Genomic DNA, 25,025 nt, shown 5'->3' on the forward strand with positions numbered 1-25,025 from the left:
ACGTATCTTGAAAAAAGCTGTATCTTACAGCAGGGGCATGGCACGAACTTCAGGGCCCTCCACAATACCTTCTCCCTAACAGCGCGCGGAGACAGGTACTGGCGAGCAGAAGAGCTGTACCTGGGTCCATAAAGGCAACGCGAGACGGCGTACAACCGCAAACCAGACCCTAGGGTCTAGCCTCGGGCTGGGACTCACCTGTCTCCTGAGTGTGGAAGATGCGCAGCCCCCAGCCGCCTCTGACAAGGCGTCCCCGCAAACCCTTCACCACGCCACGGTACACTACGAGAGCTAGGGTCCTCTGGTTAGAGAAGAAGGACCCTGGAGGACGCGACGCGTTCGCTGCGTCCTTTCGGTCTCAGAGATGCCGCACCACGCATCCCTTATGAACTCTTCAGCGGCTCCAGCATGAGCGCGCTCTCCCGCCTCGTCGCTTAGCAACCTGCGAAGCCGTCCAGTCTTCTCAACTAGTCACATTCCTCCCGCCCCAGCAGATTGTGAAGAGTTTTTAAAAAGATTTTATTTCCGGGTCAACGCCGCTTTACGCAGCGGAAGATCTCTTTACCTCCCACATATACCCTTGCGGGGAGGATAAAGTCTCCGTAGCGGTGGGGAGGGTGTTGTAGCTAAGGGGTCCGTCTCTCCTCCCTCGAGTTACACGCGCCTCCCCTCCCGCCAATTGCTGGGCGCCATCCGGCAGGTCCTTTTCTCTGGAGCCCAAATCGTCCGCTTGTCGCAATCCTCCAATCACAACGGCCCGCCCTCGGGGACTACTTTGCAATCGGGGAAGGGCGCAGGGAGCAGAGCGTGAGAAGAAACTCTGAGCTCGGGAAGTGTAGTTCTAACACTTGAAGGAATTGCATTGGAGATTGCACCGGAATCAGGGCAGCTTAAACTACAGTTCCCAGAGGGCCCCGCGGTCGGGAGCCGAGTTTTTTCTTTTCTAACACCGCTCGCCTTTTCCGAGTCGGTTCCACGATAGAGGTGACCCGACTGTCTGAGGCTGATTCGGCAAGTGCAGAAAGTGTCCGCGCCCTTCCCAATCATGGTGAGTGTGGGCCCCTGCATGCTGCTCATCTACGGCCTTCGTGCCCCTCTGTGGCGTGTCTTGCTCTTGAAGGACTGTTGGCGGAAGGCTGTCCAAGGAATTGTCCTTCGCGCCCTTTGGAAAGTCTCGATTCATCTTCTGGAGACTGTCGCAGTGACCTAGTTAGTTGTTAGCAAAGAGTTTATTTCCAGCTGAGGTTCTCAGAAGGACTTTAGAGAAATCACTGTCCTTGGAGAGGCGAGATCTCAGCCTTTCTGCATGTTGGGGGTACAAAATACGAAGCTGGGGGATTTCTCCCAAGCACTCTCTGGGGGATTGATAAGGCCGATAAGGTTTGAAATGTGGAGTGTTGGACCTTAACCTCTTTTCTCCTCTTAAGCCCACAGTGTTTTTAAGGGCTTTTGTCACAAAGCTTTTGAAAGCAGAAGGCCCTCGATGCAAAGGTAGTGCTTACCAGATGCTCGGGATTACAACCTGCCTTTTCGGGAGAAGTGTTTCCGCCATGTCTAATTTCACGAAATGTGATTTAAAACCTGTTCATTGATCTCCTTCTGTGCCAGTACATGTTACAGTGACGGCGCCCCTAGACAGATAATTTGTGCCGGTGTTTTTTACTAATCTGTATGTTAAGAATTCTAGAACCAGCACTTTTAAATGTTACACAATGTAACCATCTTGTCATGAAGATCTGGACACCAAGATTTCCATATCTTTGTTGAAAGGAAGAGGGTGGGGGTGAGGGAACGCTGACGTATGAATAATCAGCATGGTTGAAGGTGACATTTGATTACCAACCTAAGAGAAATTGCTTCAGTACTCGTGTTTATAGTTGAGAATGGTTTTTCTCCATTATTTCAAAATACTAAAATGAATGGGGAAATATTTGAAGGAATTGGAACATTTCCAGAACCTGAAAAGACATGTTTTAAGGGCAAGGGGATAACTCCTTCCACCTTTGAAAAGGAGCCAGTGGCAACAGCGTCCAATTTTCAGTGATAAACCTAGGTTCCCTACTTATTTTGCCAGATAACATAATTAGTCATTTGAACGATGGATTCAGTGGTTTCTGACCTAATAACCTTAGCAAGAAAGCAGAGGTACTTATTATCAGAGAACCTCAGACTTCATAATTTTAAAACTGGATGGAACCTTTTATAAAACATCTTGACCATCTTAAAATTGAGTTTACTGAAACCCAAAGCAAATGTGATTTTCTCAAGGTCACACAGGTTTGCCTCCAAGGATCTCACACTCTTTCCATTTTACCATATTTTGTCATTTACACAGGTAAGTCATTCTGAAATTTTATTTTTAGTTGCTGAAGTTCTGGATGAAGATGCAAGTTCATATATCAGCATTTATATTACTTGACAGTTTTACAATGAGAATATTATATTTCTAGAATTGGAAGGGAATTTGGAAATTATTTCCTCTAATCTTCAAAAATATGGTTAGGTCAAATGATCTTCCCAAGGTCAAACAAAGATCCTGGGCCCCCATTCTTTCTTTGTTTTTCTGCATGGTAGCTCAAGGCAGCCCTGACCCCTGGAAGGTCACTGGAACACCAAATAATGTCCATGAGGAAGAATCCTCCTGTCAGTTTGCTGAAACTTGATAGCAAATTCTCAGATGACTCAATCGCCTTGCCTTCTCAGGAGGGTGTGTAAACAATCACTGCGTTAGTAAAGACCCATCTTGTGTAAGCTGATAAAAATCAAGTTTTTGTGTTTCTGTTTTTTTTTTAAAGGAGGGGATCCTTTCCTTGTATCCATTGGGAATGACAGCAAGAATAAACTGTGAAAGAATCTGAATACTGTTTATGTGTCTTATATTACAGAAATATGTATAAATAAGAAAGTAAAAATGGAATATATGGATCTCTCCGTAGAATAACAGAAGGAACACTTAAATTCAAACTTTACAAATGAAAGACTTGAACACATGCGCAGGACAGAGCCCTCATCTGCAGGAAGGTCATTAATACCCTGCTAAGAGCAAAGACATTCCTTCTTTGAATGTTGGCAGACTGCCCAGATATCTAAGCAAAGAATAGTAACCTCTCTTCGCACTGTAACATTGTGAAAAGTCAGTGGGCATCTCCCACCCTCCTGCTTTTCAACTGCAATGATGCAAAGAGCAGGCAGAACCAAATACTGCGCATGCTTTTCTGTTTCATCATCAGAGACTCAGACACTAGGCTTCACACTACTTGTAATGAGATGGAATTACCTACCTGTGAAAATAATTTGCTCAGTGATACACAGGAAGGAAACTGCTGAGATAGGATTAATGGCTATTTATTAGTTGCCTGTGATACTTGGAAACCTTTTTTTTTTTTTTTTTTAGTAGCTAAAATTAATGCCTAAAATTGACTGCATTATTCTAACCATCTACCTGCTTTCTGGGAGATTAAGTTTTATACGTCATAGTAGTAGTCACTTTACCCTCATTTCTTATCCTAGGTTGCTTTCATTGAAGTAGCATGTGTTCATATTTCTCTTAACCCTTGCTTTCCTTCATTCAACATATCCTTTTTGAATGCTATATGGGAGTGCAAATTTGAGTCAAAGGCAGACTATTCTCACAGGAGTTCCACAGTGTAGTAGAAAATAGACATAAGCTACAAGAGTCCTTAGAGGGAAAATCTCTGGTGACAGAGACCTATTATTAGAGTGCTTGCCACATACTAGTCTTATTACTTTGTGTGTTAACTGTCTCAATCCTTAGTGCCTTTTTAGGTAGCTATTAACTCTATCTTAACCTTAGAGAAACAATACAGTAACTTGCCTAAGGACACACAGCTGAGTTGAGGAATCGAGATTTGAACCAGAAAGTCTGGCTCTAGCAGCCATCTCTTCATCACTCTACTGCATCTCTAGCCTCCTCTTTTAAAAAATTGCCTAATCTTCTTGTTTCTTACATATGGTTCACTAATGGATTCTCTGGCATGTATTATGTACGAGGTACGTAATAAAACCCTGATTAGAACTACCGAGCTAAATAATTTTGCTAACCATACCTGGAACTATTGTCACTATTTTCAAGCTTCTCAGCGCAAATATATAAAATAATTCTTTAAAGCATATTGGGTTTGCTTCCAAACAGTTCTTTCACATTCCAAAGCTTTTGGTAGTAATTTTACAAGATCCACCTACTCCTTCAGCAAATGTTTGATGAGCTCTAACTACATGCCAGGCATTGTTCTAGGCAGCTGGGATACAACAGTAAATAAAATAGACAAAGCCCCTATCCTTAAAGAGCTTGCATTCTAAAGAGGGAGACGCAGTCATTTCTACTATCATGTACTATACTTCAAGGAAAGAGAGGGAAATGACAGAATTTAAAACGTGTAAAGGCCGTGTGATAGAAAATAAATATATAGAATAACACATAGTGTTCTTTATAAACCTAAAGCCTATTGGGAACATAAATATGTATTGTTTTAAACTGGATTATTTGAGGAGTTATCATATTTTGTTTATTTAGATATGAAAGCATGGGGGAAGTTGGTGAAAAGTATAGGGAAGAGACCCAGAAGGTCAGGAAGAAACACCATAGTTTTTTCCCTTTTTCTCCATTCACTCTGGGTATCTCTGAGGAGGAAACACATACATAGTCTGCAGTGTTCAGATTAATTTCTCTGCCTGACACTGTCCTGAGAGGTTTTTTTTCCCCCCGTCTGACTTCTGTAGATACCAAACTGCTAAGAGCTGACCCCTCTTGAAGAGGGAATTCTTAATATAAAGAAACCTAATGCTTCTATCTCCAGTCAGTTCAGCCACTTCTCTCATGTGGGTAACAAATGAGGTGACACATTTACCACTTACAGAGAGGAAGTACATTTACCCAGCATTGTCCGAGAAAAGAACAATTCCCTTGACTGAATTTTTCCATCTAAATGTACCCATTTAAGTTTCCAGGGATTTTTGTTCAACTCTTTTTAATAGAAATATTTCTCTCCTTTAATTCTCTGAGGTTAATTTAACTTATTTCTAATAACTCAGGGTCATCACTTTGAACTAGATATATATACTTTTCAGCCATATGTTCAGATTTTATCCAAGGTCTATGACTTCCTTCTATTATATGTTCTTTGTACTTTTTCCTCTCCCTCCCCTTTAATATTAATTTTCCCTTGGTATCAGGTTGTCAGCTGTGACTACCCATTGCTACTGTTGTTTGTTACTTAATGCTAAAATTTATTACAATCCAGATTATAATCCAGATAAAATGTGTTTTAATTCTTTTTTTTTCTTTTTTTCTTCTTAAATAAAAAATATAGACTCATTTTTCTTCCCCCAAGGACTTGAATCATGATTAATAAACTTTCTGGTTCTTTGTAAATGGAAAGTTTTAACCTCTGTTCCTCTTCCTGGTGTGAAGGGTTCTTGTGAACAGAAGGGTGTTGGAGGATTTGCATAAGAGGATTTGTAAGGTTCTAGTAGCCGCTGGGGTTCATATCATCATATAATGCACATCAAAATTGTTAGGACTATTTTTAGTGGTAAAATATCCAGAAGAGATGGATAAGATTTTGTAAGTAAATCGAAGATAGCAGGGAGAGTTAACTAACACCACATATATGTGCTAAAGGACACATGTCCCAGAAGTCACTCGGTTGCTTTGTGCATGCTGTGTTTACTGGGACAAGTCTGGAACGAATATCTTCTACTAAGCCAGATGCGAATGGTCTTTAAATTTTTACATTAGCTTTTAAAGTATGTGGTTGTCTTACTGTAGAGAAAATATTGAACTTCTTTAGGGTAGAGTAGCCTTTTTTTAATAAGATGTTAATGGGTCTCTTTCATTACAGTCTGAACCAATCCGAGTCCTTGTGACTGGAGCAGCTGGTCAAATTGCATATTCGCTGCTATACAGTATTGGAAATGGATCTGTCTTCGGTAAAGACCAGGTAGGGGCAAGTGTCAATAAATCCTAAGTAAAAGTAAGAACATTTTCAATAAAACCTTCTATTTACTTGCAAATAAATTTTTAAAGGAATGAATAATTCCAATAAATGTCCAAGACACACAGCTATAAATGGAATCTGGCAGGTTCCATGTACCCCTCTTGGCACTGAAAACGCTTTGCAAATTATAACTATTCCATGTACTGTTAAGTTGACTTGGTGCTGCCAACAAATGTCATAATGACAGTAACTTATGGAGACTCCTATGGGAGAGAAAGTTGCTGAATAAGCACTTTCTTGTTCATAAATGGTCTTCAGACCCAGAAGAGTTAAGAGGCAAATCAGTTTCCAAGTTTGAAGCAGGTACCCTCTATTCCCTGGTAGCTCAGTCAGTAAAGAATCTGCCTTCAGTGGAGGAGACCTGGGTTCCATCCCTGGGTCGGGAAGATCCCCTGGAGAAAGAAACTACTTCCCTCTACTCTAGCAGGTCTGATTAATGTATACTAAAATCCTTTTCTATGATAATCATCTATCCATTGTCCTTACCCATGGATATCAAGTTCTTCCTTCATGCAAGATACTGTGCTTAGCTTTCTATGAACTAAAATTGGATACAGAGCCATCAACAACAAAAGCATGGTGTGGCATGTCACTTCAATTTGGTATTTCTTCCATGTACTCCTTTAAAATTCAGTAAAGGTGATTCCTCATAATGTGTCTGTTAGCAAACTATTGCTGGTTTTATAGTATTCCTTTTTCGTAGAGTAGCCTGCTGTTAAGACACCTGACTTCTTAAAATAATTATGATTAATTAATGGGAATTACACAAACATACACACCAATTAGCAAAAACTCTGCGAAAGGACTTTTTCCGTGACTAAATGACATAACCAACACTGACAGATGCTGTCCTTGCTGTTTATCTGGCAGCCTATCATTCTCGTGCTGTTGGATATCACTCCAATGATGGGTGTCCTGGATGGTGTCCTGATGGAGCTGCAAGACTGTGCCCTTCCCCTCCTGAAAGGTGAGCTGGGGAGTGGAGGAGAAAGGGATTTTATAGTATTTTATATCTTTAAAACAGTGGATTTTAGAGCTTTATTAACTGGCCTTTCAATTAGAAATTATTTCATTAAAAGTTTTTTTATTTTTGCACTACTACAACTTGGTAAGATGTATATATACCAAGAATGAATAAATAAATAATTAACAAATGTCAAGACAGAAGTCTTAAATTTGATTGAAAGATTCTTTAAAATATTAGGTCAAGCTGTAAACTAATTTGAATGTTTTTCTTCAGCTCTACCTTCATTATTATCTTTTTTGGGAAAGGGAGGGTAAGAATAATACTCTCAAAGAACTTGCACAAATCAAAAATATATAGACTCCCAAGAGAAACCATGCTCAGAATTCATGTGTCTGTTCAATAAACAATCACTGGAAGGGCTGCTCTGCCACCTGAGTCATTTGATTGCAAAGTTATATAAGAGAATGCATTACCCTGTCCAAGCTGTTCTTTTTCCTCACCCACTGTTTCCAAATCAGCTTCCTATGTTGCTTTTTTCTTTTTATTCCCTTCTCTGCTGAGTTCCCTCTGCTGCCTCTTGTGTACCCAGGTTACAGTCAGCTTGACCTTGGTCAGCTATGAATATAAAGGTTCAGTAGATAAGGCTGCATGACTGGGAAGAAGATGGATTATTTTTTTTTCTCCAACTGGTGCTGTTACGTATATTTATTTCGGGACTTACAGCAGCCTGATTGCAGAGAAGGCAATGGCACCCCACTCCAGTACTCTTGCCTGGAAAATCCCATGGACGGAGGAGCCTGGGAGGCTGCAGTTCATGGGGTCGCTAGAGTCGGACACGGCTGAGCGACTTCACTTTCACTTTTCACTTTCATGCATTGGAGAAGGAAATGGCAACCCACTCCAGTGTTCTTGCCTGGAGAATCCCAGGGGCGGCAGAGCCTAGTGGGCTGCCGTCTGTGGGGTCGCACAGAGTCGGACATGACTGAAGAGACTTAGCAACAGCAGCAGCAGCAGCCTGATTGACACAAGTTTCTGATCTAAACATTTATCAGTGACAGCACTATATTCTGATTGTCTTATTATTTTGGGGCTGCTATAACAAAAATGCCGTAGAGTTTATAGGTTTATAAACAACAAATTATTTCTAATGGTTCTGGAGGTTGGGAAGTCAGTAATCAAAAAGCCAATAGCTTGGATGTCTGGTGAGAGCCCAATTCCTGCTTTATAGACAGACATCTCACTGTGTCGTCACATGGCAAAAGGGGTGAGGGAGCTCTCTGAGCCTCCTTTATAAGGCACTAATCTTATTCGTGAGGGCTTCTCCACCCATGACCTAATCTTTTCCCAAAGGCCCTACTTCCTAATACCATCACACTGGGAATTAGGTTTCAACATATAATTTTATGGGAATACATCCAGTCTATAGCGTTGGTCATGGCCTTTTTAATACAGTCAGCAAAAGAGATCCATGATATACAGCTGATGCTTTAACAACTCAGGGCTTAGGGGTGCCAATCTTCCCAGCAGTGGAAAATTCAAGTACAATTTATAGTTGGCCCTCTGTTTACACTTCCTCTGTATCTGCGGGTCCACCCAACCTCAGACTGTACCATACTGTAGTATTTACTATGGGAAAAAAAAATCCACATATAAGCTGGACATGCACAGTTCAAACCTATGTTGTTCAAGGGTCAACTGTATGTTCTTTAATCAAAAAATATTAAGTGGCATATATTTTGTTGGACTGCAGCATAGTGGTTGAACTCTGAACCAGTCTGGACTTGAATGACAGTCCCACTCCTCTTTGACATGTAGCTAATTAATCTCTTTAAATTTCATTGTCTTCACCTATAAAATGTTTGGGTTTCCCTGGTGGCTTAAATATCCCTGCAATGTGGGAGACCTGGGTTCAATACCTGGGTTGGGAAGATCCCCTGGAGGAGAGCATGGGAACCCCTTCAGTATTCTTGCCTGGAGAATGCCCATGAACAGAGGAGCCTGGCGGGCTACAGTCCATGGGCCACAAAGAGTTGGACACAACTGAGCAACTAAGCACAACACGGCACATAAAATGTTAAAATTAATTGTGACAAAATAAATCTTTCAATGTTACTCCTTACAGAAAAAAAGTCCTCAAGAAGCATGATTTTAATTTGGGTAATAGCTTAAAACTTAAAGTAATTGTAACTTAAAGGTTAGGTGAGTTAGCTTCTCTTTTGTGTTATCAGTGGTAATTAATGTGAATAATTAATGTTGCTTTGAAAAGTATATTATACCTTGCTGCTGCTGAGTCACTTCAGTCGTGTCTGACCCTGTGCGACCCCATAGGTGGCAGCCCACCAGGATGCCCCATCCCTAGGGTTCTCTAGGCAAGAACACCGGAGTGGGTTGCCATTTCCTTCTCCAATGCATGAAAGTGAAAAGTGAAAGTGAAGTCGTGTCCAACCCTCAGCGACCCCCATGGACTGCAGCCCTCCAGGCTCCTCCGTCCATGGGACTTTCCAGGCAAGAGTACTGGAGTGGGGTGCCATTGCCTTCTCCAATATTATACCTTGCATCATAATAAAAGATGAAAGCTACAGAGTTTTGAAATTAAGATAAGCAAAATAAATGTATTGACATTTATGCTTATGTTATGGTTGTTGAATTAATATATTGCCTTTCTTTTCTTAGGCCCTTTAAACTTTGATCACTGTGATTTGTAAAAGTAAACATTTGCTGCAAAATGGAAGAGTTACTGGGTAGATTCAGTATGAAAAAACCTCAGACTTCCGTGTTTAAGTAGCTCTGCATATTTATTGCCATGTTCACAGATGTCATCGCAACAGATAAAGAAGAGATTGCCTTTAAAGACCTGGATGTGGCCATTCTTGTGGGCTCCATGCCAAGAAGGGATGGCATGGAGAGGAAAGATTTACTCAAAGCAAATGTGAAAATCTTCAAATGCCAGGGTGCAGCCTTGGACAAATATGCCAAGAAGTCAGTTAAGGTGACCAACAGAATATTTTACACGGTTTTTCATTATCAGCATTTGAAACTTCTACTTTCAGTATTTAAGTAAAAATGAGATAATTTGCTTTCTTTTTTTCCCCAGTTCTGTGCAATGGTCAGTAAATACAGGTTTAGGGTTTTGCTCGATTAGTCCTCCCTTTCTGGACTTTGTTCATATAGTGTAGAAATCTATATTCTGAGGGGCTCAAAAATATTTTGCCTGTGACTATGACATGGAGATTTAATATTAGTTTCTAAACCTGTAGAAAAGGCACAGAACCTTCTGGTGCTCTTTTAGCTGTACAGGACTTTTTATTCAGACATTTGGATTTGTGTGTGGTTGTGAAGGAAGATGGCTGTAAGCTGTGTTTGTTCTCAGTGACAGGAAGTGGTGGCTTCTGAGTGCTCAGATTTTCTCAATCCAGAGGAATTTTGATATACTTGTCTCTTGAGGAGTTGAGTCAGTTATGACTTCTGGGTGTTCAACCTATTTGGTTTTAAATTTATCTTACTGTTACAGAAAGCCTCCTTTTACCAATTAAGTATCGGTTACCTAGAACTTAAGGGACTGAAAGTTACTCAGTCGTGTCAGACTCTGTGACCCCATGGGCTATACAGTTCATGGAATTCTCCAGCCAGAATGCTAGAGTGGGTAGCTGTTCCCTTCTCCAGAGGATCTTCCCAACCCAGGGATTGAACCCAGGTCTCCCATATTGCAGGCAGATTCTTTACCAGCTGAACCACCAGCGACACCTGAAGGTCTTCCCTGTAGCTCAAACAGTAAAGAATCTGCCTGCAACACGGGAGTCCCGGGTTCGATCTCTGGGTCAGGGAGATCTTATGGAGAAGAGAATGGCAATCCACTCCAGTATTCTTGCCTGGAGAATCCCATGGATAGAGGAGCCTGGTGGGCTACTGTCTATGGGATCCCAAACAGTTGGACACGACTAAATGACTAACACTACTACCTACCTACCTAGAACTTAATTAACTGTCACGGCAAAAAGTTTTGCTGGTTAGAGGATTTACTGATTTTAATACACTTCTTTCTCCCAATCCTGAATTCAAAGAAAGCTAAAAGAAAATTTTACAAGATTTTCTAATGTTGCCATTTATAATGTTATATTATAATACTTCATAGACACCTGAATTTCTGCTCTGTGCAGACTTTATTTCAAGTAGTTAACTTTTATTTTCTGTAATCATTAACAGAAAATAATAGAAATAAATGGAGAAGTCCCCAGGTCTCTTAGTAAAAAAATTACAAGGCTGCTTGGAGTTATTGTGCTACTTGCGGATTAATTGCATCTCAGCCAAAAGTGTCTTTCTAGGGGGAAATACACACCTACACTGGAGTAGCTAGGGATATTGGAGTATCATATCTGCAGCTTGCTCACAAACAGACGCAAAAAAGACTAAGGGCCGTGTGTGTGTGTGTGTGTGTGTGTGTGTGTGTGTGTGTGTGTGTGTATATGCATGCGCGCACGCACGCACAGAAGTGAAAGAGATGGGGCAAATTGGAGAATCTAGGTAGAGGGGATGTGGGAGTTAGTCTTTGTAAGATGCTTATAGCTTTCTGTAAGTTTGATATAATTTTACAGTAAGTTTTTAAAATTTTATTAAAGCTTTTTAAGACTTGTAAAAAAAAATTCATGTATTCGTTTTGCTATGCTATATTGTAATTCACTGTATCCCCCTTTCAAAAAGAAAAAAAGCCTGAAGTGCTTTCTCCTAAAGATAGATTCAACGAGTATAAAGGGGTGGGACCTGGTATTTTGGCAACTATCCCAGTTAATTCTTAGGATTAGGCAAGAATGAGAAACACTTTTCACTCATAAGGGCAAATCACTGCCCTAAAGTAAACTCCTTAAAGAAGAATTTCTTTCTTGGGCTACTTTTATGAGATGGGAAATTTTTATGATTGACTCGAACCCTAAGTTAGAACTTTTGGTTACTAGTTTTTTATGGCAAGAAAATAAATGCTATCTCTATTTTAATGGAAAACACAATGACTTGTATATTATAATGGTGGTTTTAGTAAATGTTTTCAGGAGTCACATCGAATTCTAACAAGAGGAAAAAAACATATTAGAAAGAAGGATAGAAACCTCCTAGAATCTAGAAACTGGGGTAATAACTATACATATTTAGCTCACACAGACTTGATTAAAAGGCCGCATGTTACATCAGTCATATCCTATTGATAAGTTGGTTTACTTAAATCAGTGTACGGTCTGAAGCTCTGCTGTGCCTCCTGTACATCCTAGGTTATTGTGGTGGGAAATCCAGCCAATACCAACTGCCTGACTGCCTCCAAGTCAGCACCATCCATCCCCAAGGAGAACTTCAGTTGCTTGACTCGTTTGGATCACAACCGAGCTAAAGCTCAGGTAAGAAAGATGCATTTTCAAATCTTAATAAATGTTCAACTTTAAACCTTTTTTCTCACTTTTAAAGTAACTGAATCTTAGTTTGTACTTTTTTTCTTGTTTTGTTTTAGTAGGTAGCTATTCCAGTTTATTAGGACATCTTTAAATCTAATCTCTTCGGGCAGCTGAACTTTGTACTTAATTTTCACCATTATATTCCATTTCCTTACTTTAATCACATGTCACTGCTAATGTCCTCTTAGTACAGTGGTTAAAAATTAGTCATTAGTGTAGATAATTCACATAATGGTACACAATTATTTTTGTCAGGTACATAGGAAATTATAAAAACAAAGGTTTGAGTTTTGTGTGTTTCATGTGGTTCTGCTTTTTTCACTCAGATAAGCAAGCAAATTGATTTAAATTTTATATTTAATTTCATTTTCATTTTTATAGCCTTCTCATATTCTACTTCCAATTTACCTTGATTCATGGACCTAACATTCCATGTTCCTATGCAATAGTGTTCTTTATAGCATCAGACTTTACCAGATGCATCCACAACTGGGCATTATTTCCACTGTGGCTCAGCCTCTTCATTCCTTCTGGAGCTATTTCTCCACTCTTCTCCAGTAGCATATTGGACACCTAACGCCTGGGTGGCAGGGGGTACAGCTGGAGGCAGGAGTTCATCTTTCAGTATCATATTTTTTTCTTTTTGCTTTTCATACTGTTCATAGGGTTCTCAAGGCAAGAATGCTGAGTGGTTTGCCACTGCCTTCTCCAGTGAATCATATTTTGTCAGAAGTCTCTACCATGACCTGTCCATCTTGGGTGGCCCTACACGCCCTGGCTCATAGTTTCATTGAGTTAGGCAAGGTTGTGGTCCATGTAATCTGCTTGGTTAGTTTTCTGTGATTGTGGTTTTCATTCTATCTGCCCTCTGATGGTCCATGAATCAAGGTAAATTGGAAGTGGTCAAACAAGATGGCAGGAGTGAACATCGACATTTTAGTTATCAGTGAACTATAACTAATAGTGGGCAAGAATCCCTTAGAAGAAATGGAGTAGCCCTCATAGTCAAGAGTCCAAAATGCAGTACTTGGGCGCAATCTCAAAAACAACAGGATGATCTTGGTTCGTTTCCAAGGCAAACCATTCAGTATCACAGTAATTCAAGTCTATGCCCCAGTCACTAATGCTACAGAAGCTGAAGTTGAATGGTACTGTGAAGACCTACAAGACCTTCTAGAACTAAAACCAAAACAAGATGTCCTTTTCATCGTAGGGAACTGGAATGCAAAAGTAAGAAGTCTAGAAGATACCAAGAGTAACAGGCAAATTTGGCCTTGGAGTATAAAATGTGAAGCAGGGCAAAGGCTGACAGAGTTTTCCAGGAGAATGTGCTGGTCATAGCAAGCACCCTCTTTCAACAGCATAAGAGACAACTACACATAGACATCACCAGATAGTCAATACCACAATAAGATGATTATATTCTTTGTAGCCAAAGATGGAAAAGCTCTATACAGTCAGCAAAAGCAAGACTGGGAGCTAACTATGGCTCAGATCATGAACTCCTTATTGCCAAATTCAGACTTAAACTGAAGAATGTAGGGAAAACCACTAGGCCATTCAGGTATGACCTAAATCAAATCCCTTACGATTATACAGTGGAAGAGACTAATAGATTCATGGAATTAGATCTGATGAACAGAATGCCTGAAAAACTATGGATGGAGGTTCCTAACATTGTGCAGGAGGCAGTGATAAAGACCATCCCCAAGAAAAAGAAATGCAAAAAGGAAAAATGGCTGTCTGAGGAAGCCTTACAAATAGCTGAGAATGAAAGAGAAGCTTAAGGCAGAGGAGAAAAAGAAAGATATACCCATCTGAATGCAGAATTCCAGAGAATATCAAGGAGAGATAAGAAAGCCTATTTTAAGTCAGCAAGGCAAAGAAATAGAGGGAAAACAACAGAATGGGAAAGACTAGAGATCTCTTCAAGAAAATTAGAGATACCAAGGGAATATTTCATGCAAAGATGGGCATAATAAAGGACAGAAATGGTATGGACCTAACAGAAACAGAAGATATTAAGAAGAGGTGGCAAGAATACACAGAAGAACTGTACAAAAACGATCTTAATGACCCAGATAACCATGATGGTATGATCACTCCCCTAGTGCCAGACATCCTGGAGTGTGAAGTCAAGTAGGCCTTAGGAAGCATCACTATGGGCAGAGCTAGTGGAGGTGATGGAATTTCAGCTGAGCTATTTCAAATCCTAAAAAATGATGCTGTGAAAGTGCTGCACTCAATATGCCAGCAAATTTGGAAATCTCAGCAGTGGCCACAGGACTGGAAAAGGTCAGTTTTCATTCCAACCCCAAAGAAAGGTAATGCCAAAAATGTTCAAACTACCGCACAGTTGCATTCATTTCACATGCTAGCAGAGTAATGCTCAAAATCCTTCAAACTAGGCTTCAACAGTATGTGAACCAAGAACTTCCAGATGTACTTGCTGGATTTTGAAAAGACAGAGGAACCAGAGGTCAAATTGCCAGCATCTGTTGTATCATAGAGAAAGCTAGAGTATTCCAGAAGAACATCTACTTCTGCTTCATTGACTACGCTAAAGCCTTTGACTGTGTGGATCACCACAAACTGTGGAAAATTCTGAAAGAGATGGGAATACCAGACCACCTTACCTTCCTCCTGCAAAACCTATATGCAGGTCAAGAAGCAACAGTTACAACCTGACATGGAACCATGGACTATTCCAAATTGGGCACATCAAGGCTGTATATTGTCACCCTGCTTATTTATATGCAGAGTAAAAATGCATCATGTGAAATGCTGGGCTGCATGAAGCACAAGCTGGAATCAAGATTTCAGGGAAAGATATCAATAACCTCAGATATTCAGGTTACACCACCCTTATGGCAGAAAGGAAGAGGAATTAAAGAGCCTCTTGATGAGGGTGAAAGGAGAGTGGAAAAGCTGACTTAAAACATTCAAAAAACTAAGATCTTGGCATCTGGCCCTATCACTTCATGGCAAACAGATGCAGAAAAAGTGGAAATAGTGGCAGATTTTATTTTCTTGGGCTCTAAAATCACTGTGGACAGTGACTACAGCCAGGAAATTAAAAGACACTTGCTCCTGGGAGGAAAAGCTGTGACAAATCTTGACAGTGTGTTAAAAAGTAGAGACAACACTTTGCCCACAAAGGTCTGTATAGTAAAGGCTATGGTTTTTCCAGTAGTCTTGTACGGATCCGAGAGTTAGAACATAAAGAAAGCTGAGCACTGGAGAATTAATGCTTCTGAATTGTGGTGCTGGAGAAGACCTGAGAGTTCCTTGGACTGCAAGGAGATCAAACCAGTCAATCCTAAAGGAAATCAACCCTGAATATTCACCGGAAAGACTGATGCTGAAGCTGCAGCTCCAATACTTTGGCCACCTAATGTGAATAGCCAACTCATTGGAAAAGACCGTGATGCTGGGAAAGATTGAGGACAGGAGAAGGGGGCGATAGAGTATGAGATGGATAGCATCACTTACTCAATGGACAAGAGTTTGAGCAAACTCTGAGAGATAGTGAAGGACGGGAAAGTCTGATGGGCTACAGGCCATGGGGGGTCACAAAGAGTAGGACAGGATTTAGCCACTAAACAACAACAATATGCTTATTCATGAGTGAGTATAATCTTCCATGTAAAGCTGGGGTTCTAGATCCACTTGCATAGTACAGCACGCTCAAACATACATGACTTGCATGTTGAAAAATGGCAGTCCTTGGGGTAGAGGTTTTAGCATTAAAATGAGGCAAAGTTCACTCTAGGTTGACAAAATCCAGGTACCTATTGAGTGAAATCACAAGGGTCAGCAAAGTCTCATTCCTTAGGCTCCAGTTAATCTGGTGACTTGAGTGCTTAAGGGGTTTTGGATGCTACAAAACAGCTCAAGAATGTGCTTTTGGTTGATCTTTACCTTTGAAACAGGACAGAACAAGGAGTCTTTACAACTGATTTGTTACGTTTGCTATGGTTACTTCTCTTGCCTAATAACAGTTTTTTGTTCTTGCATTCTTTGTTCTTTTTGAAATCATTAATTACTGAGATCTATTCTTTGTTTCCACATGAAGACCTAGGAGGCCTTAGTTCACCTTTCTCCCAGTCTCCTTAGAACAGAAGCTTTCTGAAATTCACAGTCTAGTTCTTAACTCAAGCTTGTCCAGTGCATGTTACAATTTCTCTTAAGGATTCTGCTTCTGCAAAATATGACAAACTCTGGTTTAACCGCATACCTTCCTTATTACTGTCTGGCTAACAAACCACTGCTTTAAACTGAGAGCTGATAGTCTTTCAGCTCTGGGTTTTAGTTTCTACACTAAACTGAATGTTTTACATTTAATTTGTCATTTATTTCTTATAGTAACCATATGAGATATGTTACTATCTCCTGTTAAACAGATAAGAATTCTGAAGCCTAAAAAGGTCAGGGGACCTGCTCAAAGTCACACAGCTAGTCAGTAAAAGGGTCTGCCTAACTCCACACCCTCATGTGTTCTTACATAATGGTATGGTGCATGCATGCTAAGTCACTTCAGTTCTGTCTGACTCTTTGGGACCCTGTGGACTGTAGCCCATCAAGCTCCTCTGACCATGGGATTCTCTAGGCAAGAATACTGGAGTGGATTGCCATCCCCTTCTCCAGGGGATCTTCCTGATCCAGGGATCAAACCCGTGTCTCTTAACATCTCCTGTATTGGCAGGGAGGTTCTTTACCAGTAGCTTCACCTGGGAATGCGATCAAGTGACTTAAGTCCATTCACTAGCTCTGTGACCCTGAGAAAGTGTATTCAAGCTGTAAAATGGGATAATAATTGTTATCTATCTCAGATGGTAGTTAACATGCACTAAATGAGATAAGATCTATGTTAAGACCTTATCTTGATGCCTGTCACATAGTAAAAACTCAGTAAAGGTTGGCTACTGTAATTATTACTGATGATGATGATGAAGAGATATATAACTAAATTTTGAGAAGTCACACTTCAGAAATATCTCAATTTAGAAAGTATTTGGATAACAAGCTAAAATTACAAATATTTCCTGAGAGGCTTTGGGCTGTGGGCTGGGTCTTTTATCTTATTATTTAGCCAGCATTCAGTGGCTGGGAAGAACTGGGAGTTGGTTTGAATGACTGGAGGCTGGAGATTGGGGTACTGTAGAGCAGTTATGGGGCTTCCCAGCGGGTGCTAGTGGTAAAGAACCCACCTGCCAATGCAGGACATGAAAGAGACAAGGTTTCGATCCCTGGGTCAGGAATATCTCTGGAGGAGGGCATGGCAAGTCACTCCAGTATTCTTGCCTGGAGAATCCCACGGGCAGAAGAGCCTGATGGGCCACAGTCCAGCGGATCACAAAAAGTCAGACATGACTGAAGCAACTTCACATGCACACCCAGAGCAGTTGTGAAAGAAAAGGTGGTACCACAGGTGTTGCATCTGTGGACTTTGGATTACCAGATGGTGATTCACTGCGTTGCAACAGGGAGAAGACAGTAGAATGATGACAACACCAACAAATTTCCACCTGTGCTGTTTGACCTGAGGCCTTAGTGGAGGCAGGCGTTGGAAAACTGCTTTCAGATGCACAGCAGAAGGATGCTTTGTCCCAGTGCCTGCAACAGTTTTCCTTGCGGGGTGAAAGTCTGAGTGAGGAAAGAGGGAAGAAAGCCACAAACTTTGGCCCATGTTTCAGCATGCTGGTCTGGCACAGTGACAGCTGTTAGGAAGTTTTTGAAGGAGCTGTTTCTTGCTCCTGCAGAGGCTGTTAATCCAGTGAGAAAAGTAACAGACCCAAAGATTAATTTTTCTTAACATGAATGAATACTGTTGCTGCTGCTCAGTTGCTTCGGTCGTGTCCAACTCTGTGCGACCCCATAGACAGCAGCCCACCAGGCTCCCCCAGCCCTGGGATTCTCCAGGCAAGAACACTAGAGTGGGTTGCCATTTCCTTCCCCAGTGCATGAAAGGAAAAGTGAAAGTAAAGTCACGCAGTCGTGTCCCACTCTTAGCAACCCCATGGACTGCAGCCCATCAGGCTCCTCCGTCCCTGGGATTTCCAGGCAAGAGTACCGGAGTGGGTTGCCATTGCCTTCTCCCTGCATGAATCATGCTGCTGCTGCTGCTGCTAAGTCGCTTCAGTCGTGTCCGACTCTGTGTGACCCTATAGACAGCAGCCTACCAGGCTTCCCCGTCCCTGGGATTCTCCAGGCAAGAACACTGGAGTGGGTTGCCATTTCCTTCTCTAATGCGTGAAAGTGAAGTCGCTCAGTCGTGTCCAACTCTTAGCGACCCCATGGACTGCAGCCTACCAGGCTCCTCCGTCCATAGGATTTTCCAGGCAAGAATTCTAGTCTTACATAATTTATTTTAGAAATCAGAGTGCCTCGCTGCCTAGTGACTGTTTATCACCTGCAAAATTCCCCTGTGTATTTGCAAACCAGAGCTACGTATGTTGTCTGCTGGCTGGCAAGGTAATTTGTCAATGAAACTGGTTAGGTAGTATCACAGAACTAAATACTAGTTAAAGAAATTTAACTAGAGCTGGAGAATGAATCAAAAGCTGTTCAACAGGTCTGTGTGACAGGCATGAAAATGTCTGAAGGAGCAAGGAGCTGCTTATCCTGGTATATGGTAGTTTAGCTCTGACATGCCTGATATTCAGAAATCACATGCTGGGTGCAAAGTACTGGCCTTTGCTATCCAGAGAGAAGCCGATTAGCTCAAGAGATCTGAATAACAAGAGGAAATGGGCAAACAGGACACAGGAAGTCAGGAGAGCCTCCTGTAGGAAGGAGAGGCCTGCAGGCAATTTGTCCTCACTGTACTTTGGAGTTGACATTCAGCAGAGTTAGGATTTCTAAATTCTTGATAATATACATCTTGGCTCACTTGTCCCAGTATAATTTTCCTTTTTCTCAATGATGCCAGCTAAATATAAGTAAGAATAGTTCTTTGCAAGTCCCTTCAGGCCATGGCACACACAGAAAATGGTACTCATTGCATAGCACATCACTCTGCCCCAACCACTAAGCAGATCAGTAGCCTGGTACCCCAGAAACCAACCACCCAACTAACTTGTGAAGACTGATATGGTAGTTAATAGTCCTAATTTTTGCAGAACTCTAAATAAAGTAGGGATTAGATCAGAAGTGATTTTAAATGTCAAAAACAAAATTTTAAGTTATTTTTAAAATCTATTTTAGGACTCAAAAAATAAGTCTCAACTTATAAGGGTCAGTGAAAGTAAGCACAACTTGCTTCTTCCTTAACTGAATAAATTAGCATGAAGATGAGTCAAGGCATTGCAAACATTTTAGGTAATGGCTTTTTTCATTTTTACCATTTTGGTTGGTTGGCTGTCATTTTTTTACTTTTTATTTTGGAATAATTAGACTTAGAAGAAGTTGCAGAAATAGTACAGAGAACCCCATGTACCCACCACCCTCCTCCCCCAGTGATGACATTTAACATAACATAGAGCATTATCAAAACTAGGAAACCGACTAAACTACACACAACACTGTTAAATAGGTTTACTCAGATTTCTACAGTTTTTATGTCTTTATGAATGGTCCTATGTCATCCAATTATATATTAGATTGCTATAACCACAAACTGTACCATCACCCACAAAGAACTCCTATTCCTGTTGCCTTTTTATTGTTACACAGTCCCTCTCATTTCCTAAACTCTGACAACCATTTATCTGTTCTCCAACTCTATGCTTTTGTCATTTTAAGAATGTTTTAAAAATAGAATCCTGCAGTAAGTAACCTTTTTTGATTCAGTTTAATGCTTTTAATAGCCATTCAAGTTGTTACGTGTATCCGTAGTTCATTCCTTTTTATTGTTACTCCATTTATGTATTTAATTATATGAATGTACTACAGTTTGTGTTAGAAGACAGAAGGAATGAAAAGTGCCCACCAAACTGAGAAGGCATCTTGAGACCAAAAAACAAGGCAGGCAGCTCCATATAACCAATGAATCAGTTTATTATAGGGTAACTTACTCACAGGGTGGGATTGGGATCAGGGATACAATGACCCAGAAACATTTGCAGCTGCACACCATACCACAGAGGAGCCACAGGGACAATTTAGTAGTTACCCTTGGGTATGAGTATAGGTGCTTTGAAACAGGACATTTCTGAATTAAGATTTATGAACGGATAACTGGTATCGTGGATGCCAGGAATGTCAAGGGAGGTTTTCATCATTAGAGACCAGCAGAGCAGAGAAGCTGGCTACCTGATCCTAATGTTTATTAAACCGTATAATATAAACTACAAAGCCCTAGATGTGATTGACTTCTCAGGTCAGTTTTAAAGGATAGGAGAAACTATAAGGGCCCAAGATGGTGTCAGTTATGCTAACAGCCATGCTTTGTTTAACCATTCTTGAAGGACTTTTGAGTTGTTTCGAGTTTGGGGCTAAAATATCAGGCTGTATTCTCTTTGCTATATGGTGAACACACAACCAGAGCTTTGATGCGGTGCTGCTATTATCTGTGTATGCAAAAGCTGTGGATTCTGGCACAACTATTTTTTTCCCCTCTCGTTCTTATTGCAACGTAAAGGAAAGAAAAATCACAATGTAACCCTAACACATCAGCTTTTAAATTTTTTTCTAAAACCTTTCTCTTTTAAAATCCTTATAAATTCTGCTATCTAATTAGAAAGAAATTACAGGAAAGCAAGTATTAGAATTCCCTAGAAGCTCAGCTTCCTGAGGACTTCCCTGGTGGTGCAGAGGGTAAAGTGTCTGCCTGCACTGTGGCAGACCCTTGTTTGATCCTTGGGTCGGGAAGATCCCCTGGAGAAGGAAATGACAACCCACTCCGGTACTCTTGCCTGGAAAATCCCATGGACGGATGAGCCTGGTAGGCTACAGTCTATAGGGTCGCAAAGAGTCTGACACGACTGAGTGACTTCACTCACTTTCAAGGATTATATAACAATGCTGCTTGAGGACAGTAGCTCAGCTGGTAAAGAATCGCCTTGCAATGCAGGAGACCCTGGTTTGATTCCTGGGGGCAGGAAGTCTGCTGGAGAAGAGATAGGCTACCCACTCCAGTATTCTTGGGTTTCCCAGGTGGCTCAGCTGATAAAGAATCCACCTGGGTGGATCAATGTGGGACACCTGGGTTCAATCCCTGGGTTGGAAAGATCCCGTGGAGAAGGGAACAGCTACCCACTCCAGTATTCTGGCCTGGAGAATTCCATGGACTGTATAGTCTATGGGGTCGCAAAGAGTTGGACATGACTGAGCGCTTTCACTTTCTAAGTAAAATATAGGAATAAAGCCAGCCAATTAATTGTTTGGCTTCCTAGTACATACAAGTTTTATTTGTATGTAGTGTGTTAAGTATGCAAAAACATTATGTCTAAAAAATATATACATACAATATATACATATCTTAATTCAAAAAAGGCCTTGTTGCTAAAAAAAAAAAGCTAACCATCATCGGAGCCTTCAGCAGGTCATAATATTTTTGCTGGTTGAGGGGTCTTGCCTTCATGTTGATGGCTGCTGATTGATCAGCGTGGTGGTTGCTAACGGTTCGGGTGACTGTGGCAGTTTCTTAAAATAAGATAACAATGAAATCTTCCTTTTGCAAAAAATTTCTGTATAGCATACAATGCTGTGTGATAGCATTTTACCCTGAGTAGAACTGATTTCAAAACTGTAAGTAAATCTCTCAAACCTTGCCACTGCTTTATCAACCAAGTTTATGTGTAATATTCTAAATGCATTCTTGTCATTTCAACAACCTTCACAGCATCTTTACTACTAAGAGTGAATTCCTAGTAGTAAAGAGGAAGAGCCTTAAACATTATAGGGTACAGTATTGAAGTAGAATGCTTAAAAGTAAGGATCATCTTCCAGTTTATGGATGACTTATTTGTGTAGTAGCTTAATCAAATATAAAACACGAAAGTTTAATATTGCTTGAATACATAAATATGGCCTTTGTTTTGTTGTTAATACTTGGAGATGTCACCTAAGCGTTTCTGACCAATCAGGTATTTAGATACTTTCTCTACTATTAAGTTCTTTTGGGAAACTTACCAAACAGTAAAATCTTTGGGGAGAGGGGGTTTTTGTTTGTTTTGTTGTTGTTTTTTTACAAATCAATATAAGTCTTGTGTTCTCTTAAAGTTTCAGAGGTTTTTATCTTAAGTACATTTGTCAAATAGATCACAATTTGAAATTTAAAACAAAAAAATTTGTCTAAGTAACGTATTTGTTTTTTGTTGAACTAGATTGCTCTTAAACTTGGAGTGACTTCTGATGATGTAAAGAATGTCATCATCTGGGGAAACCATTCCTCAACTCAGTATCCAGATGTCAACCATGCCAAAGTGAAACTGCAAGGAAAGGAAGTTGGTGTTTACGAAGCTCTGAAAGATGACAGCTGGCTCAAGGGAGAATTCATCACGGTGAGAAAAATCCAGGAGATCTCTTCACAGCCAAGCATCAAGAACTCTTGAGAGAGACACACATTACTGACCTGAGTCTCCCCCCAGTGGGTGGCAGGAGGAAACCCAAAGACAGCAGGCCTTTGATGAGTGTGTATATTCTTTGGGAGTCATACTGAAGCAGTCATAATCCAATCTGATCTATTGTGTGGCTGTCAAGATTGATAAAGTGGGAAAAAATTAAATACCTTCCAGTCATCCAGCTATCTTATAGAGATCCATTTCTTCATATAAAGTGTGGTCAGCTTTCTGTGTGGGTCTTTAGTTGTCCCTTTTCAGAAAGACTGGTGCTTTAAGTGAAAGAGATTAATAAGGCCACCACGGGGTAGTTGTGTGATTTTGGAGGGGACACAGTAAGCTGTAGTTTCAGCCTTTCACCCCAGGAATAACCCTGCTATCTCTGCCTGCCCACCCAGACTGTGCAGCAGCGCGGTGCTGCCGTCATCAAGGCACGAAAACTGTCCAGTGCAATGTCGGCTGCAAAGGCCATCTGTGACCACGTCAGAGACATCTGGTTTGGAACCCCAGAGGTGAGGACTCAGTGACTTCCACAGGCCACTCTTTTATTTTTTCCTCTGCTGCTATAATGTAAAAAATCAAACAAACAAAAAGACATGTGGCCTTGCAGTCAGGCCAGTTAGGTTCATATCCCAGCTTAGCTACTGACTAGGTGAGGAACCTTGGGAAAGTTGCTTAGCCTCTCTGAGCAGTTTTGTCATCTCTTACGTGGCATTTAACTCACAGGGTTATAAGGTCAATGAGATGAAATGTGGAAAGCACCTAACATAGTAAGAGGTGGCTTTATTTTTCTTCTTAAAACCTATATTGGGCCACCAGCTTCCATGTTTATAAAATGAGGGTTATGTTTCTCTGGCTTACTTCACACATAGATTGGAAGAGTGGACTGAGATAGCAACCATGGAAGTTGCCCTTTTGTCTAAGTACCTGATGATGATTCTTGATACAGTAATGAACTTATGCACAGAGTATCAATAAGAACCTATCACCTGGTATAATTTTGTTAGTTTATGTGTCCTTTGGTTATGAAAAGGAATTCTTTATCACCATGTGAATATAAAACACTGACTGTTACTTCTTTTCAGGGAGAGTTTGTGTCCATGGGCATTATCTCCGATGGCAACTCCTATGGTATTCCTGATGATCTGCTTTACTCGTTCCCCGTTACAATCAAGGTAAGGTATTGTGGGTTATTTTTTTTAACCCTCTGTCCCCTAATGGAAAACCAGTTGTGTGTTTTTATTAACAGTGGTATATTTTAGTCTAGAAAGTTGTTCCTTTACTAAATTAGACATTTTTCTCAGCTTTAAAATCATGTGAAGCACAACTTCAGGTCACTAAAAGATTGAAATTTATCTGGAAAGCAAGTTTCAACTCTCCCAACTAGACACTTTTTGTTACTATGGCTCTCATATTGGGTATCTATAAATATTCTCTTACTTCTAAATGAAACAACGGTTCTCAGTATTGTCGCTCTGTATTACAACTATATTGAAGTCAATAGTTTTTTATATTTGCTAATTAAAACCTCATTTAAAGATGTTTTTTCTAGATTTAGTCAGTTTCAAAATCAGATGTTGAGTTTTTATCAGAATTATCTGTTAATTAAGATCTGGATTTTGATTTGCTTCTTTAGATTCACATTTTAAAACATACTCCTCTAAATTAAGTTCAAACTAAGTTGTTGCTTGCTGGAACAACTTCTGGTTTAATCATAAATCTCTTAATTTGCATTTATTTTCAAACAGGATAAGACCTGGAAAGTTGTTGAAGGTCTCCCTATTAATGACTTCTCACGTGAGAAGATGGATCTTACTGCAAAGGAACTGGCAGAAGAGAAAGAAACTGCATTTGAATTTCTTGCCTCTGCCTGACTAGACAATCATTTCGATGTTACTAAATGCCCCAAAGCTGAAGAATCTAAATGTCGTCTTTGACTCTAGTACAAAATAATAATAATGCCATATTTAAATTACTTGTGAAAAACAACACACTTTAAAGATTGTGTGCTTCTTGGTACAAGTTTGTGACAGTTTATCATCATGCTGTTAGTGTCGCATTCTAAAATAAATATATATTCAAGTGAAGATGACTTGGACTCTAA

At 40.4% G+C, this 25,025-nt stretch overlaps 2 protein-coding genes across 5 annotated transcripts in view; one reads left to right on the forward strand and one right to left on the reverse strand.

Moving 5' to 3' along the window:
* The window catches only part of WDPCP (WD repeat containing planar cell polarity effector), a 304,438-nt gene extending 303,539 nt beyond the window's left edge, over positions 1–899 (reverse strand). Inside the window, exon 1 of one of the 2 annotated variants that reach the window (XM_005212781.5) lies at positions 199–899. The gene's annotated coding sequence lies outside the window, so the exon portion shown is untranslated. The remainder of the gene's footprint in view (positions 1–198) is intronic. The other variant, NM_001206786.1, reaches the window with a different exon arrangement.
* On the forward strand, positions 586–25,025 carry MDH1 (malate dehydrogenase 1). 3 transcript variants are annotated; one of them, NM_001034628.3, is made up of 9 exons: positions 586–1,048; positions 5,862–5,960; positions 6,888–6,984; positions 9,798–9,973; positions 12,243–12,365; positions 22,688–22,864; positions 23,320–23,433; positions 24,007–24,096; positions 24,670–25,025. In NM_001034628.3, exons 1-9 carry the CDS (start codon positions 1,046–1,048, stop codon positions 24,793–24,795), a joined length of 1,005 nt encoding a protein of 334 aa, NP_001029800.1. In that variant the 5' UTR covers positions 586–1,045; the 3' UTR covers positions 24,796–25,025. The 3 variants fall into 2 exon arrangements, 2 of the variants coding, with proteins under 2 accessions (NP_001029800.1, NP_001307248.1); NR_135204.1 differs by lacking the exon at positions 9,798–9,973.

Source organism: Bos taurus, chromosome 11 (genome assembly GCF_002263795.3).
Source record: "Bos taurus isolate L1 Dominette 01449 registration number 42190680 breed Hereford chromosome 11, ARS-UCD2.0, whole genome shotgun sequence".
Lineage (NCBI taxonomy): Eukaryota > Metazoa > Chordata > Mammalia > Artiodactyla > Bovidae > Bos > Bos taurus.

Excerpts from the sequence above, each read along its gene's own strand:
- MDH1 (NM_001034628.3), top strand. Across the intron at positions 5,961-6,887 it reads CTGTCTTCGGTAAAGACCAG|CCTATCATTCTCGTGCTGTT; the intron begins GTAGGGGCAAGT and ends TTTATCTGGCAG. Across the intron at positions 12,366-22,687 it reads ACAACCGAGCTAAAGCTCAG|ATTGCTCTTAAACTTGGAGT; the intron begins GTAAGAAAGATG and ends TTGTTGAACTAG.